The following is a 20,323-nucleotide window of genomic DNA, read 5'->3' as shown; positions in this document are numbered from 1 at the left end:
GAGAATCTCAAGCAGACTCCCCGCCGAGTGTGGAGCCCAACTCAGGGCTCCATCTCACAACCCTGAGATCACGAAATCACGAGTCAGACGCTTAATCGCCTGCGCCACTCAGGCACCCCTCCAGAGACTTCCAAAGGAAAGGGCAGACCGCTCTCAGTCCAGGCCTGCTGGAAGCAGTAAGCTGGACAAGATCACCTTCCAAGATTTTCACCGTCTTCTGGCTCTCACCTACGCCGAGAGCCTTAACAGCAGAAGTCTACGGGTGGCGTCCCTCACTGGGTCCAGCATGGAGCCACTGCCAATGCCAGAGGTTCAAGGTAGGGAGCAGGGCAGCTCCTGAAGAAAGACAAATATTGATCTGACCCCAAATCCCTGCTTAGCCGTCAGAGGCCCCCGGTGAGGCTATCGGGAAGCAGGCAAAGGGCAGAAAAAGGCAGGGCCTTTCCAGCTCCCAAAGGGCCAACCCCAAAGGGGCCTGGCCCCCTTCCCCACTGCCCGTGCTCCCAAGTGTGTGCTCACAGAAGTCCTGGCCCAAGCATAGGTGCTCCCACGTCCCCTGAGGGTGCAACAAGCCTCAGCTGTGCAGGTACAAGGTACCAGTGAGTCCACGGGCCAGCAAATCCACCCATCTATCCGTTCTTCACCTCACAAACTTTCACTGAGCTCACGAAGCCGCAAGCCCCACGCCGGGCACCAGAGACGCAGGCCCACTTAGCAGTTACCCTTCTGGTGGACAAAGCAGCACCTGAATGAGGAAGCACAATAATTAAATAATCCGTGAGCCCAGTTGATGGAAGAGTCAGCAAAGGATTCTTAAAAGAGGCAACATTTGTACGGAACCTTAAAAGAAAAGTGAATGAGGGCAGGGGGGCAGGGGCGGGCATGAGCTTTCCAGGCCTCGGCCGGAGCCCACCTCTCCCCGGACAGAATATGTTTCCTGTTGTGGGAGACTGCGGGTCATCTGGGCTGACTGGCATATGAAGTCCAAGAAGTACAGCCACAGATGAGGGATGGAGAGAGGAGGGAGACAGAAGGCTGGGCACCACACAGGCCCCTGCAGGGCCCCAGGCTCACGCTGCAAGGGCCAGAGAAGCACGGAGGCATAGTAAGCAAGAGAGTGACGTGGTCTTCTTTCTGGCTTAGAAAGACCATGCTGGCAGGGCGAAGAAGGATCTGAAGGAGAGAACTCTGGGCCTTGTCGGTCAACGTCATGGTCTGCAAGCCCCTCCTGCCCTTTGTACCAAACAAGACTCTGTCTACATGTTTTACATGTTAAGGGAAGGGAAAGGGTGATGACCTCCTGCATGGCTGGTCCAGACACTGCCCTAGGCCCCAAAGATGTGCAATGCTGGATCCAGCTAGCCCCCACTAGTATCAGCTGTAACCCCAGCAGGGGCACAGAGGAGAGTAAGAGAGAGCCTTTCATGGGGGAGGCGGGGCCCGAAAATAAGGTTAGAGATTTAAAATGGCAGCAAACTTTTATGGAGTGCTTAGCGTATGCTAGTCACCGTCTCGAGGCTTCATACATATTAATCCTATGAAGTAAGTTCTATTCACTGTCCCCATGTTGCAAAACAAAGCAAGTAGAGCAAAGAAAGTTCCCACGCTGTCTCCCATGCAGATTCAAACCCAGAGTCTGGCTCTTTTTGGTTATTCAATAAACGCTTACTGAATATCTACTATGTGCCAGGCACTGTCTAAACACTTATTACACAGTAGTGGGTAAGTAGTCAATTCACAAATGGGCCATGTAGTCAACAACTAGGCTGCACTACCTCCCCGAGGTTGCACTTATCTAGAACGGTCATTCTCCAACTTGGCTATAAATACGAATCACTTGAGGATCATCTAAAAATCCTGATGCTCAGGCCACAAACTACGCCAAATAAATCAGCATCTCTGAGGCTGAAAACAAGTCAAGAGTAGTTTTTAAAGCTCTCCAAAGGGCAGTTTGAGAACCAGTGATGTGGACCAAACCCTTTATAACCCAGGGAGGAGAACGGCCCAAGGTCACACAGCAAGGCAGCAGCTAACCTGTCTTCCAGGGCCCAGGGCAGGCCTCCATCTGCCGGGGCCCCAGCCCCCACCCTGCATGTTGCCGTGGGAACTGAGCTGACCCACTGCTACTCCCACACAGACCTTGGAGTTCTTGGCTCAAGGCTGGCTCAGAGGAAGGAATCCAGGACAGGCTGACAGAGCCCAGAGCCCCCTCACCCCAATGTGCTCTCCTACAAGCAGCCCCTTAGGCTCGATACCTTAGGGTAGAGCCCAGCCTGGAAATTCTCTAGACCAGGATGCCAGCCTGGATTTCAAGGGCCCTCAGGGAGACTGGGGGAGGTGGGGGTGGGGGTGGGGAGATGATGAGTGGGACTTGGGGCAGGGACATCAAGGAGAGACATGCTATAGTCACAGGGGAGAGCTGGGGGTGGGGATGGATGATGACTGCCCTGACCCCACCCTGTGGGGCCCCAGGACTCCCCACTCCCTCCGCTCCCCACCCTCCTAATGACGCACTGACCCGTGCCCTCCACCTCACTGCCCTCACCCTTGATGGGGAGGCAACAACAGAAATGCCGGCAGCCTGAAGGCTATCAGATGCTCTTTCATTCTAGGGTCTGCCTGGGCTTCATAGGTCCATCCAGGGCCCCACAGGGTCCTGTGTCCAGGCTGCCCTGTCTGGGGCAGGAGGATGGAGCCTCTCACTGGGAAGAGGGTCGGGGACAGAGTCTGTCCTTCATGGGGCTGCAGGACTGGTAATATACGCTGAGACTCCTTCTTGAAGTCCATTATCAACACAGTGCAGTGAAAGGCCATGGCTAGAAGCATGGACAGGTACTGGTCCTCGCTCCCCCTTTCTCTGCCTTGAGCAAACTGGCTTCTCAGAGCCTCAATTTCTTCATCCATAAAACAGAATAGTTGCCACCTGGCAAGTACTTGTGATAATTAAGTGATTAAGTCTGCACACTTCTGAGTGTATAGCAAGCAAGCAATACAAGGTAGCCTTTTATCATAAAAAAATAAAAGCCGATTTGTACACCTGTGTTCACAGCAGCATTAGTCACAACAGTTAAAACGTGGGAGCACCCCCAATGTCCGTGATGGATGAATGGAGGAGCAAAATGTGGTCTACACACAACAGAATATTACTCGGCCTTCCAAAGGAAGGAAATCCTAACCTACACCGCAACATGGATGAACTTTGCGGACATTATGCTAAGTGGAATAAGCCAGGCACAAAAAGACAAATTGTACTGTGTGACTCCCCTCATATGAGGTACTTGGAGTAATCAACATCATAGAGACAGAAAGTAGAACATACTCACCAGGGACCGAGAGGAAAACAGAATGGGGAATTAGTATTTACAGGGAGGGAGTTTGAGTTTTATAAGATGAAAAGATTTCTGGGGATGGATGGTGGTGATGGTTGCACAGGATCAAGAATGTATTTGAGGGCGCCTGGGTGGCTCAGTTGGTTAAGCGACTGCCTTCGGCTCAGGTCATGATCCCAGGGTCCTGGGATCGAGCCCCGCATCTGGCTCCCTGCTCAGTGGGGAGCCTGCTTCTCCCTCTCCCACTCCCCCTGCTTGTGTTCCCTCTGTGTCTTTCTCTGTCAAATAAATAAATAAAATCTTAAAAAAAAAAAAAAAAGAATGTATTTGATACAGCTGAGCTTTACACTCAGCTGTGACATTTTATGTTATGCATACTTTACCACAATAAAGCAAAACATGGGGGAAAAACATTCAAAGTCAAACTTGGTCATACAGCTGAGGACAGGCCTGAGGGAGGCTACTCCCAGGGAAGAGCAGACACGTGGCCCTCTCTTTGGGCCTCCCCTTCTGAGATAAGATACAGCAGGACAGATGCACAATGAATGAGCCCAGGATTTACACCACTAATAAACAGGAAGTAATAGATGGGTTTAAATATTTACACGGCATGCAGGCTTCTGGGTGGGGACATGATCAGGGAGGGCAGAGAGGAAGGGATAGGAGCCAGAAGGACAATGGAAGGCTCGGTAAAAAATGGGGGTTGAAGTTGCCCACCAGTGTTTCAAGCACACCCAGGAAAAGAGGGACAGCGACAGGAGGGGAAACCCCTGTCCAGGCTCAGGGGAGTGTGACAGAAGCCTGGGTCCTGCTGCCCCTTCCCTCCACGGAGAACCTTGTTTACTCTGCGAGGCTGGAAGAGAATGTAATCAAATTATGACTCGTTATTCTAAATTACTGTCTCTAGTGGGGAAGGCAGGCAGGCAGGGCTCCTGGAAGGGGAAACAAGTTGTTTTCCAGGACACTGTTTGCTCACTCTCCGGCTCCCTCTGTCCCCAAGCCCTTTCCCTCCCTTTCTGCCTCCCCACCCCACCCCACCCCCCCAATCCTGGCCACTCCCTCCCTCCTTCCTGGGCTCTGCTCCCTATGCCCCCAGCTCCTGGGCAGACTCAGGGCAAGGGGAACTCAGCCGGTGCCCACAGGAATATCCCGTACCCCAGGACTACCTGACCAGCCAAACAGAATTTTTCCAGCCCCTCCCGCCTCCCAACCAGAGAGAACAAATACAATCTATTTCTAGATGGCAGGTCACTGGATTGACTAGGACTCTGACTCTAACTGGCTACTACTCACTTTAAGCAAGTCATTTGTCCTATCTAGAGCTGGGAGGTCATTCCAGAGAGGGGAACACCCTCTGCTGCCACTTCCTGCCTCCCAGGCCTGGGATGAGACAAGGGGGGACTCCACCATCAGAGACCCTGGGAGCCTAGGAGCCTGAGGTGGATGATACACACAGGCCTTCAAGGGCAAGGGCAGGGGGAGCCAGGGGTCAGAGAATGGCCCCGTGCCCTTCCCCCGCCCCCAGACCCCAGGACCAAGCTGGCCTGGAAGGCATGAGTTCCATGCTCCCCACCCCCACCCCAGGGAGAATCCCATCTATCTCCCTCCTCTGCTCAGGGCAAAAGAGAGGAGGGGAGCAGGACACAGGTCCCACTGAAAGGTCAGATGGGCTAGAAAGGGAAAAGGAAAGAAAGCAGTCTCCCTTTCCCTCTGCTCGGTGCCTTCCAGCCACCCAGAGGAGTGAGCAGAGTTTGGCTCCACTTCCTCCCCTGGGTTCTCACGTTCCAAGGCTGGCAGCTGTATGGTGATAAATACAACCAAAAATCTTCTCAGGGGTCAAAAGGAAACTGTGAGCAAAGGGGAAAAGTGGCATTTTTTCCAAACATCAAGTCATATTTTTTGAAGATTTTATTTATTTGTCAGAGAGAGCGAGCCAGCACAAGCAGGGGGAGCGGCAGGCAGAGGGAGGAGCAGGCTCCCTGCCCGATGTGGGGCTCCATCCCAGGACCCTGGGATCATGACCTGAGCCAAAGGCAGATGCTTAACCCGACTGAGCCATCCAGGCGTCCCCCAAACATCAAGTTATGACAGATCTCCCTCTTTCATTCTCATTCTCTTCATCACACACACACACACACACACACACTCACACACACCAGCCATGCACAGAGAACATACCACGTGGTTATGAGTATCCGTGTCACAGATAAAATCTAGTTTATATTCTTTTATTATTAATACCCTTAACTTTAATAAATTCACCCTGAAACTGTCAGATCCAAAGCTCACCCAGAAGTTGCCACAAGCCAGGAAGGACAATACTGAGGGAGGGTTGTGACCCTGGGCCCCAGAGTCTTCTCATCTCCCGCACCACCCTCCCACCTCACCCAAAGACAGCCTTCCCGGAAAGGCTTCTGCAGGAACAGCAGGGCCAGAGTGCAGGAAAAGAGGAGAAAGCTTGCTCCACTGGCTCCCAGTCTCTCCCCTCTGCCCATCCTAGCCCCGGCGACAGAAAAGCAATGGAAGGACATTAGCTCTCGAGTGATGGAACCACAAAGTTAGAGATGAGCTCAGAGACTTTCTACCTGACCTCATTCTTCAGAGGAGGTCACTGGAGTCGACAGTGGTCCAGGGACACGCCCCAGGTCACACAGCCGGTGAGGGGCAGACCTATCACGGAGACTCAGGTCTCCTGACTCTAATTCTCAGCGGTGACCCCCAGGGGTTCTCCAGCCACTTCCTTCCTCCCCTCCCACCACCAGGGTCTTCATCAGCTCGGCCTGCTGCTGGGTGGGTTCACACACAGACATTCCTTTCTCACAGTTCTGGGGGCTGGGAAGCCCAACATCAAGGTGCCAAAAGATTTGGCTCTTGGTGAGGGTCTGCTTCTTGACTTGCAGATGGCTTCATTCTCACCAGGTCTTCCCAAGACAGAGGGAGGAAGCTCTGGTGCCTCTTCCTCTTCTTATAAGGGCACTAACGTGAACACTGGGGCTCCACATTCCTGACTCATCTAAACCTAATCACCTCCCAAAGGCCCCTACCTCCTAATACCATCATACTGGGGGTTAGCACTCCAACATATAAATTGGGAGGGAAAAGGTGGAATACAAAAATTCAGTCCCGAACAACCACTCTGTGACTTTTGTCCCCTGCCAGGCCTTTCCAGGACTCTGAGGAAAACCATTCCAAATAGTAGAGCTCCCCAGGGGCCCCTGCCAGCTGGTCCCTCAGGCAGCCCCCCTCTCATCTCGATGCCCATCCCCAGCCTGGGACCCTAGTGACCTCCTGGCCCTTGGATAATGCCCACAGTAAACCAGAGAAAGCCAGAGATTAGGGGAGGACATGGAAATCACCTCTGGATTCAGAGCAGGCCTTTTAGGCAGAGTTCCGGCCACAGCTGGAACCTGGCCCACCCTCAGCCCATGCCACCTGCTAACACCCCAGACATCATTTTTTTATGAGAGGAGAAACTGAGCCTCAGCAAGGTGAAAGGACTGGTCCGGGCTGACCCAGTTGGTCAGCCGCAGTTCTAGAGCCCCCAGCTCTTCCATTCTGGGGTAGATGCCATGAGGCCCTGTTCAGACCCCATTTCAAGATAAAGGACCTATTTTTCCAGCTGCTTAGAGGGCAGCAGGCCGAAAGCCCTGAGCTGCCAACTCCTGTGGAGAATGTCTAGCGGAAAGGGACCTACATCCAATGGCTCATCATCATTCGAATACAAAGACCTGGCCGTCTTGGGGTGCCTGGGTGGCTCAATCAGTTGAGTGTCTGACTTCGGCTTGGGTCATGATCTCAGGGTCCTGGGATGGGGACCCCACATCGGGCTCTGTGCTCAGCGGGGAGTCTGCTCCCCCTCTCCCTCTCATCCTCTCTCTCTAATAAATACAATCTTAAAAAAAAAAAAAAAAGACCTGGCCCTCTTGTCCCTACGTGAGACAATCCTGAAGGGTCATCCCAGCTTCAGAGCTCCCTGTAGGAGGCTGGGACATTTCACTGAGACCTCATTGCAGCTTGCCCCCTCCCTCTGTCCGATCCTCCTTCCTTCCCTCCCTTTAGCAAACATGGGTCCTAAGAGCACTCCCTAAAAAACCCATTGCGTGCTAACCTCCGCCTCAGAGTCCACTTCTAAGAAGCCCAATCTGCAACATACTCTGAAGTCAGGGTGCTTTCCATTGTTCTGAGAGACCTTGCACCTTACTTAGGAAAATAACCTTACCCAAAGAAAGACAAAAAATAAACAGCTCCATGGGAACATGAAAGATGGCTCCTGACCCTGGCAGAAGTCAGAAGGAAAAGCAAATCCACCAGCTGACAGTCAAGGTATTACGTGAAGGCTCTAGACACTTGTAAAGACCTGCTATGGGCTCAGCTGGCCGGGGGAGCACAGTGTGGAATGCGAGCATTTTGGCAGCATGATGACCACATGAGGGTAAGTGTGAAGTTAGTCAGCAATTAGCCCACCAGACATGAGATACCACATTCTCCCTCAATCTTGGGCACATTGACAGATGTAGGGTGTTGACATGGGGGCACCAAAAGCCCAGTTATATCCTCTACAGATCACAGAACATCTGGGGCACTGAGCCCCACTGAAGGATCCACATTTTTAAGGAAGATACTGACCAGCCTCAGCCACACACCAGGGTCTGGAACTTATGAGAGAAAAACAGAATTTAAGGGTGATAGGACCAAAACTGACTTGGATGCCAGTGTTGTCTTCTAAAAATGTAAATACTATAGTGTAGAAAAGAGAGGGCATAGGGAGACCCGGCAGGTATAAGTCACAGATGGGTGGATGTGGGCTGTCCAAAAATGGAGCCGGTCACCTTACCTAGCAGTGTGTTCCCCATGGGCTGGAAATGCCCTCTTCAAGCACCTCAGGGATTATGGTCACGGCACAGGCTAGTTGCCTAAGATCCATCCCACCCTTCTTCCTCAGCGTGTAAGAACACCTCTGATTTTGAGCTGTGCGTGTGGCTGCCCAGAATTAAGGCATCTCTCAGAAGCTCTCACCGCTGAGTATAGCTATAGAACTAAGTTCTGGCAATACAAGGGATATAAGCTGAAGTGCGTGCAACTTCCAGGAGGCATCTTTAAAGGATGGCAAGTCGGGCCGTTCTTCATTCATTTCTCCTTTCTGCTCCCTAGACTGTATGGGCAGAGTGGCTGGCGCTCAAGCAGTCTTCTAGAACTTACGAGATGGCAGAGCAACAAGCTAGACAAAGCCTGGGTCTCTCTCTCCAGAGTCCTTTGCATCTTATTTAAGTCACTGCTCTTGGGGGTTTTCCTCATGCATAGCTGACCCGAATCCTAACTAACACAGTTACTGTGACAAATGGGTGACCATTGACTAATTTTTCTGTCCAGCATTTTCCCTTAATCTTGAAACAGTACTCCCCCTTCTTTGGGGAAACATATCCTCTTTTGCCTTTTCTGCAGCTTCTCCATAGCATTCCCCTGGGGCCTGCCAATCTTAGGATCTCCACCCTGTCCCAAGCCTAGGAACCACCAGCAGCCTTACAGAGAGAAGGAGTGAATAATGGCACAATGCAGAGAGAAATAGAGACATGAGAGAAGGGGAGGATGGGCCCCATGTTTCTGAGTTTCTGGCTCCAGTTGCCCTGAGGCCCCACGGAACCCTGCCTGTCCTGGGTTGGTTATAAGAAGTAGCAAATGGGGGCGCTTGGGTGGCTCAATTGATTAAGCAGTTAAGCGCCTGCCTTCGGCTCAGGTCATGATCCCGGGGTCCTGGGATCGAGCCCCACATCGGGCTCCCTGCTCAGTGGGGAGCCTGCTTCTCCCCTTCCCTCTGCCACTCCCCCTGCTTGTGCTTGCTCTCTCCCTCTTTCTCTCTCTGTATCAAATAAATAAATAAAATCTTAAAAAAAAAAAAAAGGTAGCAAATGTCCTCCTGTAAGTTTGATGACTCACTTACAGCCCAGAGAGTCCTGGCTCGTGTGGAATAGCGTGGAATCAAGTCACCAGAGGTAGGAGCAGCCTAGCACTGGAGGGGCGGGTAGGCAAGAGAGAATACCCAGAAAGCTCAGATACAGGAAATCTGGGGAGGAAGGAGGGGAGAAGTGGGCCGGGCCTTGAAAGAAGGGAAGGCACCCCTGAAGAGGAACATAGTGACAGTAAGGGGACTGGGGGGGGGGGGGGGCGCCTGGGTGGCTCAGTCGTTAAGCGTCTGCCTTCGGCTCAGGTCATGATCCCAGGGTCCTGGGATCGAGCCCCGCATCGGGCTCCCTGCTCCACGGGAAGCCTGCTTCTCCCTCTCCCACTCCCCCTGCTTGTGTTCCCTCTCTCGCTGTGTCTCTCTCTGTCAAATAAATAAAATCTTTAAAAAAAAAAGGGGGGGGGACTGGAGGGGTGGGGAATGGGCACAGGGGAGGCTTTGAGAGTCCCTGTGGGAAAAGAGAGGGAAGACGGAGGGGGGGGCCACCTCGAGGAAGGCCCTGTGTGTAAGAAGCTGGGACTTTACTTCCCTTGGTCAGCAATTCTCAGATGTTAGTATTCCAGGACTTCTTTAAAAATGCAGATTCAGAAGCCAGTTGCAAGCGACAAGATGCCATCAAGCCGGGAAGAGACCAGGCGTGTTTGGGAAAATTAGACGGGGACAGTCAAGTAGATTGGAAAGGGAGGCACAGGGCAAGGGGCAAGGCAAACGGAGGTACTGGAAAAATGACAGAAATGGAGATGGTGAGGAAGAGGGGAAATCAGGAGGTAACTTTGAAATGTGCAAAATGTATGAAAACTTTGGCGATTGGATGGGGACAGTAGATGGTGACTCTGTGAGCCACAGGGAGACTGAGAGAAGTGCTGATAGTTATCAGGAAGGCGGCAGTGGCCTCACTTAGACATGGTGCACATTTATGCTCCTTCAGAAGAACCAAATAGAAATCTCTATAGAGAGCTGGAGACAGGCTGGAGCTCAGGCTGGAGCAGGGCAATGGATTTCGGACTTACCAGCGTCAAGGTTGAGAGCCAAAGGGTCAAAATGAGTGAGATCTCTGAATGGCAGCAAAAAGGGGAGGAGGAAGCTGAAGACCAGACACTCTCACTCTGTGTCTTTATGGAATCAGAATTTTAGAACCAGATGGGACTCCTTACTGAGGGGGAAACTTAGGCCCACAGAGCATTACTGACTTAAGGTGGCCAGTGGGTAGAGCAGAGCCTCATTTTCAGGCTGCAGCTCTTCCATTTTGCTTTTGTATGTGTCCCTCATGTGCAAGCAGGGGACAACATCTGCCTAGGGTGCCATTTTGTCCCTATTCACAAAAATATGCCAATAGCTCCAAAGTGCTCTAAGAGGTAAAAATCTCCCCCCTTATGTAAGAATTGGATTCAGGCACCCAGAGAAAGCAATCTGACGAGTTCCTTAACCTGACAGGGATGTGAAGACCCTTTACAAAGGGGCACCCAGCCCTCTGCACAAAGGTCTAGCCACAGCCAGGATGACTTAATTTGCGAGGACAGGGAGTTGAGCGGGTGGCACTGACCCCAACCACTGGCTGAAGCTAGAGTGAGGCTAATGCCAGGTGAGCTCTGGGGGTCCCTACCAGGGTGCACTCGCTTGGAGAGGATTCTGGCCTGTGCCTGGGGAATACACACAAAGGGCATGGCAGCCTCTCTCTCCTTCAGCAGTTTTGTCTGGGGCCTCCCTTCCTCTGGCCTCACTTTCCTGAAAGGTTTTGAAGGCCCCTAAAGCCACCTCTCACCAATTTCACTTCTCTTTCATATATCCCCCCTCCCTCCAGCTGTTGTTCTGGCAGCAGCATGCCCTAGTGATCCAGCATAGAAACGAATCCATTTTGCCCTTGTATGGTACGTTGAAGTTATATGATTTTTCTGAACATATTTTATTTTACTAATAAAAAATGCTTTTTAAAAAGGGGGGGAGGGGGCGCCTGGGTGGCTCAGTTGGTTAAGTGACTGCCTTCGGCTCAGGTCATGATCCTGGAGTCCCGGGATCGAGTCCCGCATCGGGCTCCCTGCTCGGCGGGGAGTCTGCTTCTCCCTCTGACCCTCCTCCCTCTCATGCTCTCTGTCTCTCATTCTCTCTATCTCAAATAAATAAATAAAATCTTTAAAAATAAATAAATAAATAAAAATAAAAAGGGGGGAGGAAGCAAATAGATCCCAGGGCAATCGTCCAGTTCACATAATGTTTTTTTGTCAGACAAGAGCTTCTACCCCTGAGAGTCTCCCCTGGTGCATGTAATCATTTGTTTGCAAAAGGCACACAGTAGCTGTTCAGTGGATACTTGCTGGCCCAATGAATCCATGAACCAATGAGGGGATAAGATGAATAACTTGGACAGAATAAAAGTCCCAGCGAGGAAGAGGAGCAACTCTTGAAAAACCGATGGAAAACCCTGAATTGCCCAGGACTCTAGACATAGCCTAGTTGTTTCTAGGCCCACTGAGTCAAACAGGGCATGCCTGTAGAGAGGCCACCACCAAGCAAGGGGTTCTTTGCCCAAGGTCTCCTCACCCGCCCCCATTCATACCTGTTTGGAGGCAGCAGCCCTGCCAGACCAGCAAGAAACTGCCCTTTTTTAAAGGTCACCGGAAACACAGGTGAGCAGCCAGGCGAGCCCAAAGCAAGCAGTCCCTGGCTGTCCCCCGCAACCTCTCACGCTCTCCGTTGAGGTGTTGTCCCTTCCCTCAACTGCACAAAGCCAGTTGGGGAGGAGGGGCAGCTGCTGCAGATGAAACCAGACCCTTCTTGGGAGGCTCACAGCCCGGGCTCCTGGCCTGGGCAGGGCAGGCCACGTGTTGTTATGGTTGAGTCAACCAGCTGGGAATCAGCAGGGGTTTGTAAGGAAACCACATTAATTAGGAGAAAGCAAACATGACAGTCGTTCACTCTGTCAGCCTTTTCCCCTGGCTTCTCTTGCAGCCCCCTCCCACCCTGGTCTCTAGCAGATCAGCTCCCTCCACCTTCCCGCGCCTTTTCACTGCCTCTGTCATTCACAGGGAACATCTGTGTGGCTCTTGGCTCTGACCCATTCTTCCTGGGCGAGGTAGGAGGAAGGCTGGAAGAGCATCTTCGTCCACAGCTGAGACCAGAACTTCCTCAGCCCCGAAGCCATAGACAGGCTGATCCACCCATGGCTTCCCAGTTTCTTGTCTTTGCTCTGGCCCCAGCTGGCTGGCCTGGTGGCTGGGAGCAAGTCTCTAGACCAGACTGTTTCTGCTGCTAGTTTAAGTTTCTCTTGGCAAAATGAGCATTTCTGGTCTCATCCCTTGTGAATGTTTCCCCAAACATCTTCATTAGGAGTTTATTGGGGATGTGAGCTATCTCCAGAGTTAAGATATAGGATCCAGGACAAGTAATGGACAAAAGAAGGAAGATTTCCCTGGCAGATGGGGTGGAAGCAAGGGGGCTGGGCTCCTCAGAAGAAGGGATGGATAGGAAATTTTGTCAAGCTAAGGAGTGGCTGGTTCAGCAGCCTCCCTTCTCTCATCTCCATGTATCCCAGGGTCACTGCTGCTCTTCAGGGTCCAGAACTGCTAATGTAGATGCACACAGCTCGCCCCAGGCACCAGAGTGACTCTGCCAACAGCCCCAGAGACCCTGGCTCTTGAAAAGACCCTTCCTTTGCACAGCAGCTATCATTCTGCAGCCCCCAGAGAAGGGCCCTCACTCCCTCTTATTCCACAGCACGGTTTTACTTTAAAAAAAAAAAAAATCCAGGGGCGCCTGGGTGGCTCAGTCTTTAAGCGTCTGCCTTCGGCACAGGTCATGATCCCAGGGTCCTGGGATCGAGCCCCGCATCGGGCTCCCTGCTCAGTGGGGAGTCTGCTTCTCCTTCTTTTACTCCCCCTGCTTGTGTTCCCTCTCTCGCTGTGTCTCTCTCTGTCAAATAAATGAATAAAATCTTTAAAAAATTAAAAATTGAAATTAAAATTAAAAAAAAAATCCATGGGCGCCTGGGTGGCTCAGTCAGTTAAGCATCCAACCCCTAGTTTTGGCTCAGGTCATGATCTCAGGGTCAAGGGATCAAGCCTTGAGTCTGGCTCCATGCTCAGTGCAGAGTCTGCTTGAGATTCTCTCTCTCACTCCCTCTCCCTCCTCCTCCACCCCTCCTTGAGCGCTCTCTCTCTCAAATAAATAAATAAAATCTTTTTAAAAAATTCCACAACACACCCAACTGGGAACGGGGTATGTAAGACTCACTGATGAAATAGAAAATACTATTTTTGGAATAGGGAGATAGGTCTTAGAAAATATGTTTGAAGTAAAAGCAACTTAAATTCCTAGCAATTGGGGATATGACACTTCCAGACAATGAAATAGTATACAGCCATTTAAAATAATGCTAAGGGACAGAAAAAGAGACCAAATAGAAACTCCAGAAACAGATCTAAACCAGATAAAATGCAATGAGGGAATATGTGATGTTTTTAATAAATGGTGCCAGGTCAGTTAAATATTCCTAAAAATAAAAAATGAACCTTAATCCCAATCTCAGATCATATAATAAAACAATTCTAGGTGAGTTTTGATCTAATTAAAAGGTAAAACAATACAGTTTTTGGAAAAAAAACATAGAACATCTTCATGATTTTGAAAAGGAAAAAATTTAAATAAGAAACCAAAGGGGCACCTGCTGGCTCAGTTGTGCTCTTGATCTCTGCGTCATGAGTTCGAGCCCCAAGTTAGGCATGGAGCCTATTTAAAATACCAAAAATGCCAACCACAAAAGAAAAAACTGATAAATTACACTATATTAAACAATTTAAGGGGTGCCTGGGTGGCTCAGCCGGTTAAGCGTCTGCCGTCGGCTCAGGTCATGATCCCAGGGTCCTGGGATCAAGCCCCACATTGGGCTCCCTGCTCAGCAGGGAGTCTGCTTCTCCCTCTGCCCCTCCCCACTGCTCATGCTCTCACTCACTCTCTCTCTCAAGTAAATTAATAAAATCTTTTAAAAAATTTAAAATACTGCTCATCAAAACAATATATTACAGAAGGCAACTCAGCAAGGAAGATGACATTTGCTGTACTTATATCCAACAAAGGACAAGTATCCAGAATATATAAAGAACTTCTACAATCAATAAGAAAAATACAGGCAGGGGTGCCTGGGTGGCTCAGTCGGTTAAGCATCTGCCTTCGGCTCAGGTCATGATCTCAGGGTTGTGGGATCAAGTTCTGCATTGGGCTTCTTGCTCAGCAGGGAGTCTGCTCCTCCCTCCTCCTGCTGTTCCTCCTGCTTTACACCCTCTCCCTCCCCCCCATTACAAAAAAATAAATAAAATCTTGAAAAAAAATCACTTCATTGAAAAAAAAAATAAAGGCAACCCAATATAAAATGGGCCAAAGACTTGAACAGACATTTTACAAAAGAAAGTATCTAAAGAACATAAACATATGACAAATGATTCATCTTCATTAGGCATCAGAGAAATGTAAATTAAATACACAATGAAGTCCTATGACATACTCACCAGGATGGCCAAGATGAAAAGCACAAAAAATATCAAATATTGATAAAGCTGTGGAGCAACAAGAACTCTTATACACAACTGGTACCAAATAAACTGTTTGGCAGTATCTACTATCTAGTATCTAAGTACATATATACCCTATAATCCAACAGTTCCACTGCTAGATATATTCCTGAGGGATGTCTGTTCTTGTGTTCACCAAAAATCATACAGAAGAGTGTTCATCGCAGCACAATTTATAGTAGTCCCAACTGGAAAGTATCCAAATCCTATTAACAAGAGAAAGGATAAATTGTAGTATAACCACACTGGAACATTATATAGCAATGAGAATGCATAAATAACAAGTACACATAACAATATGGGTGAATCCCACTCATGTTGTTGATGAGTAGATGAAAGCAGACACAAAAGAGCACATGCTATGTAGATTCTATTTATACAAAGTTCAAATGCAGGAAAAAGTAAATTATGATGCCAAAAATTAGGATAATGATTACCCTTGAAGAGGGGATAATGTCTGGAAGGGGACACCACGGGGTCTTCTGAATTGCTATTAATGTTCTACTTGGTGGTGTGGATAGTGTATTCCCTTTGTGAAAATTCATCAAGCTGCACACTGATAATTTGTGTACTTTCTTATACAGGTTATTCTTTGTCTAAAAAATTTTTTTTTTATTTTTTTTAAGGTTTTTATTTGACAGAGAGATAGAGAGAGAGCACAGGTAGGCTGAGCGGCAGGCAGAGGGAGAGGGAGAAGTGGGCTCTCTGCTGAGCAGGGAGCCCGACACAGGGCTCGATCCCAGGACCTGAGCTGAAGGCAGCTGCTTAACTGACTGAGCCACCCAGGTGCCCCTAAAAAAAATTTTTTTAAAGCTAGTCTCCTGAGCAAAATCTGGTCTCAAAGAATTTTTTTTCATGTAGGGACTAATAATAAATAGGTTCAGAAAAATAAGATATTGCAAAGTATTATTTCAGTATTATTTCATTTTGCTAAATGTAAATAATGTTTAACTCTGGATTATGGATGATATATATTTACTTTTTACTTTACTGTTTTATTTTTTCTACAGTAATCACATTACTTGTCATTGTATAAAATATAAGTTGTTTCTTAAAATAAAATTTGATTATAATAAGTCAGGATAAGATAATGAAGAGAGGGTTGGCACTCAAATACTTTAGCTCATTGTGTCCAAAATAAGCTCTGGGTGGAAGCTCTCTTACTGCCCTGGTTGCTACTGGATCATCAGAAGCTGGGGACTTGTAAAGAAACAGGGGATATGGTATAAGCAGGAAGGGCTCAAGGTCATCATACAGAAGGAAAGTGGAAGCTATAGGAAAAGCCAAGGCTTTCCTGATCCTGGCCAGGACATCTTGAAAAATACCCCACCAAAACCCTCTCCACGACTCCTAATTCATGTGTCTGTCTCATTCACCCATACTGATCTTTCTCTCCAGGATCTGCCTTTGATGAATGTGATGTTTTATGGTAACCCGATGCCATATTTCTACTGTTTTCCTTGTCTATGGCAATTATCACTCAAGCGCCCCATAGAGCAGCTGTTCTGCATCTCCTTAGTCCACCAGGGTGACAGTCCCAACTGGAAGATGGGCTCCTTCCCTCCCCTTTATCAGGAAACATTTAATACTCTGCCATTTATTTTTATTTTTTTTTAAGATTTTATTTATTTGCGAGAGAGAGAATGAGAGACAGAGAGCATGAGAGGGAGGAGGGTTAGAGGGAGAAGCAGGCTCTCTGCTGAGCAGGGAGCCCGATGCGGGACTCGATCCTGGGACTCCAGGATCATGACCTGAGCCGAAGGCAGTCGCTTAACCAACTGAGCCACCCAGGCGCCCAATACTCTGCCATTTAATGAGCCTGATTTTTCCATCTATGAGTCAGGGTAGGATAACTAGAAAATCCCCTTTCAGGTTTATTTTGGAGGGTGGAAAAGAATATCCTATTCACCAAGTGGAAGAATTGAGCTGTGTATATTTCTTATGTAGCTCTAGGGGAGCATCCTATATATCCTGCAAATCCAAAAGAGGGAAAACTGGGCAGTTGTGTTTTCTTTATAGCACTACAAGCTTCTCATTATGAAAGTACATCAAACTTATGAAAAGTACCTAGCACGAGAGCCATCTCAGTAATTGCCTTATTAATTAGCTTTTGTTTATTGAGCACTTAGGTCTTATCTAATCTTCACAACCCTATGAGATAGATTCTACTCATTCATTGCACTTATTGTGTTTCAGCACTGCTGAAGATATAAGTCAACAAAAAAACAGTATTTCTGCCTTCATGGAGTTTACAGTCTGGTGAAGAGACACGTATTATACAAATAGAGGTAAAACCCCATTATGCCAAGTACTAAAATGGAGAGTTATCTGGTGCTGAGAGCCAGTAACAGGGAGGTTAAGGAAGACTCTAATGTGGAAGTGAATTTTGAGCTGAGCTCTGAGAAATAAGGAGTTTAGCAGGTGGCCAAAGAGCATGTAGAGGAAATAGCTATGCAAAGGCCCTGGGGCCAAAGGTAAGTGTTAGGTATAGGAGAATGAAAGACAAGTGTGTTTGGGGGGGGTGGGGAGGACACAGATTGGTGGAGAAGTTAGGAATTAATTCTATCCCAGGTCTGCCTGATACCTGACGTTCCAGAACTAGAGTCCTAACAATCTCAAACTCTACTGTACAGGTCTAGTCTTAGCCATAAGAGGCAGAAAATCCACATGTGACCTGAAGAAAAAGCTTTTAAGTAAATAGGGGTGGTGTATGTGATTTTACAAAGGAAGCCTGTGAGGGTACGAAAGCGACCTGACACTTCGAGGACCCGCAGACGGGAGCCAGAACACCTGCCCTAGACTCTCAGAACGAAGCACAGGCTAAACACAAATCTCTAGGCTTACCCCTCCGTGGGACAGACTAGGGAAAACGAAGCGCGAGAGTATCCGAGCCAGAAGCCCACAGCCGCACACTTCCTGCTCACCACTGCGGCTGCGCGCGCGCCGTTCCGGAAGCGGAAGTGCACAAGAGGTCACCGTTGGTTTTCAAGATGGCGGCCCTCAATGTGCTGGTGTATCCCTCTGGACGGCTGCTCCGAGGGCTCCTGGCTGGCCCGATCGCGACCAGCTGGGCTCGGCTTCCAGCTCGCGGGTTCAGGGAAGGTTAGTCCTGGGTCCCGGTTATCTCCCAAGGTTGAGGAAAAGATCAGTGGAGTTTGCTTTCTCCAGCCCCCGTGTGCTCCCCTCCCTCCCTTTCCTTCGCGCGGTTCTGAAACCCGGGAGATGCTGGCGCTCCCGGGGTGCTTGAAAGCCCTTTCCAGACCTTGATGCTATTGTCTTGACCTCCCACCGCTCGCGAGTGTTCTTACTGGTGGGGGCGGGGAAGGACGGAAAGAAAGCCCTGCTTAGTTAGCAGGAGCAGGACGAAACCTGGCCCGGGATTCAGAAAAGTTTTTGGTAAAGGTTAGCGTGTTAGTTTTGCTTTCCGTATTCTCTCAGCCGCCGCCTCCTTTGTTAAAAAAAAAAAAAAATCCCTGGACCATGAGAGAAGGACATGTGGCTATCCTTCTCAGGGCCTCCCTTTCCAGTTTCTCATCTGAAAATGCTGTGCTCTGATGGCGTCTTTTTCTGCCCCGGCCCCTAGTCTCCCAGAGAGGTGGAAGCTAAGGTGGAAAAGCCATCGAACAGCTGAAACAGACAAATGCTGTATGGTGGTTCTCCTTTTCATTAATCTTAAGCCTTGAAAGGCAGCCTGATTATAGCCTTGAACTGGGAGCTTACTGAAGGCCAGATACTGTACTTCAGACTGTCAAAGGATTCTGGAAAAAGAGAAAATTCAGCCCTTTTCCTGAGAAGTTGGGTTCTAAAGAGATGATATGTATACTGTCCAATAAATGCAAGTTAGGTATTTACATGATTAACTACAGGGAGATTTGGTTACCAGAAACAGAAACCCAATTGGAAGTTTTAATGAGGGGAATGTGTCTTGAACGGGCTTTTTTTTTTTTTTTTAAAGATTTTATTTATTTGACAGAGAGAGAGACAGCGAGAGAGGGAATACAAGCAGGTGGTAGTGGGAGAGGGAGAAGCAGGCTTCCCGCTGAGCGGGGAGCCCGATGCGGGGCTCGATCCCAGGATCCTGGGATCATGACCTGAGCCGAAGGCAGACGCTTAACGACTGAGCCACCCAGGCGCCCCTGAACGGGCTTTTAAAAGGATGGAATCTCATCCTCGCAAAGAGTGAAAAGGTCTGTCAGGACGCAGCCTTCCTTTGTGCACTGCTGGAAGCCAGAATGGATGAATGATGTGCAAAAGAAGTGATGTGGGTTTGTTTGTTTTTAAGATTCTGCCATGGTATTGGCCAGCGTATCCTTTAAAGTTGAGAGGTGCCGAGAGGAAAAGAGTGATCATTGTTGTCAGAGGGAGCAGAAAAGTCCAAAGAGAGGAACCTAAAGAGGAGTCCATTGGATGTGTCTCAGAAAGAAAGCTGTTTTGGCTTTCAAACAGCAGTGGCAGACAGGGCTCCTTGTAGGCCCAGGCACAGCCCAACCAGCTGGACTCGACCTCCATCTGGCAGATTCAGGGGAAGGGAGGGCTGGATCCCAGTTTGGGGAAATCAAAGAGATATTTCATGAAGAAATGAAAATAGGTATATTAGAAGAATTTAGCTATGAAGGGAAGATGGAACATATGTAGAAAGAACGACAAAATCCAGATACTGCCTGGTTAATATTAGATAAGCTAATCCATTAATAAAGAAAGGTACCAAAGAGATCATGCTGATGATAGGAAGGACATGGTAAGATGTTTCATCTATACCCTGCTGCAAAGTAAGCATATACCCTTAACATTTTTGAGGGTGTCTCCGAAGTGTCAAGCTCTAATAGCTGTAATTTACATATCCATTGTGAAATTCAGAGTTGAAAACAGTTCTTTGCTATGTTCCCAGAGAATGGGGAAGAGGAATAGTTTTTGTTTGTTTGTTTGTTTGTTTACAAAAGAACATTTGAGATTGGAATTTTTTCAGTTGGAGATTTTGTGAAATGATGGACTGTATGGTCAGATGGGTCTTTGAACTTCTTTCCATAAATACCTGGGTTGGTAACTCTTCTGTTACTTGCTGTCAGACCTAAAAGCTAAATAATTGAATTGATGTGATCTTACATGAAGGCAGTACTGTGTTCTTTATTCTGCTTGAGAACCACCTGTCTTCAAAGCCTTTAAATGAAAAAACTTTGTCTTGATATACTACCTTCTATGTGTAAGGTGTAAAATATTAAATATGTAGTTAATTTTGACTGCCCGGTCCCGGCTGGTATATTTGACACCCAAACAATATTGTACACACAGAATTTAAAGTTGTGGGCAGGAAACTGGATGTTTGCTGAAAATATTCAAGAGTATCAAATAGCATTACTTAATTTTAGTCAGAGTTTATGAGCACCCAGCATTCCATGCTCTTGCCTGTAGAGACTCTCAGGCTAAAGCAATGGTTCTCAGTTGGGGGGCAGTTTTGTCCCCCGGGAACATCTGGC

The 20,323-nt window shown here is 48.6% G+C and overlaps 1 protein-coding gene and 1 long non-coding RNA gene across 7 annotated transcripts in view; one reads left to right on the top strand and one right to left on the bottom strand.

Moving 5' to 3' along the window:
* Positions 1–221: 221 nt before the first annotated feature.
* LOC123837759 (uncharacterized) lies at positions 222–17,800 on the bottom strand. Of its 3 annotated transcripts, none has more exons than XR_010413633.1 (4): positions 17,694–17,800; positions 11,843–15,055; positions 520–745; positions 222–336 (listed from the first exon to the last, which is right to left on the bottom strand). It is a non-coding gene; the product is annotated as an uncharacterized LOC123837759 (long non-coding RNA). The 3 variants fall into 3 exon arrangements; XR_010413634.1 differs by having other exon boundaries at positions 645–745; XR_006789270.3 differs by having other exon boundaries at positions 14,787–15,055.
* MRPS18A (mitochondrial ribosomal protein S18A) overlaps positions 17,797–20,323 on the top strand; it is a 16,451-nt gene continuing 13,924 nt past the window's right edge. For 2 of the 4 annotated variants that reach the window (XM_064597654.1, XM_064597653.1), the window contains exon 1: positions 17,810–17,951. In XM_064597654.1, coding sequence (XP_064453724.1) covers positions 17,853–17,951 — 99 coding nt within the window. In that variant the 5' untranslated portion in view covers positions 17,810–17,852. Of the gene's footprint in view, positions 17,952–20,323 lie in introns of all 4 variants that reach the window. The other 2 variants (XM_064597655.1, XM_045866945.3) reach the window with 2 other exon arrangements.

The sequence above is a fragment of the Mirounga angustirostris genome, unplaced genomic scaffold (assembly GCF_029215605.1).
Source record: "Mirounga angustirostris isolate CCGP_5_RB_7025 unplaced genomic scaffold, mMirAng1.0.hap1 SCAF_8, whole genome shotgun sequence".
In the NCBI taxonomy this organism is placed as follows: domain Eukaryota; kingdom Metazoa; phylum Chordata; class Mammalia; order Carnivora; family Phocidae; genus Mirounga; species Mirounga angustirostris.
Note: the sequence above shows the minus strand (reverse complement) of the source record. Positions and strands in the feature narration are given on the sequence as shown.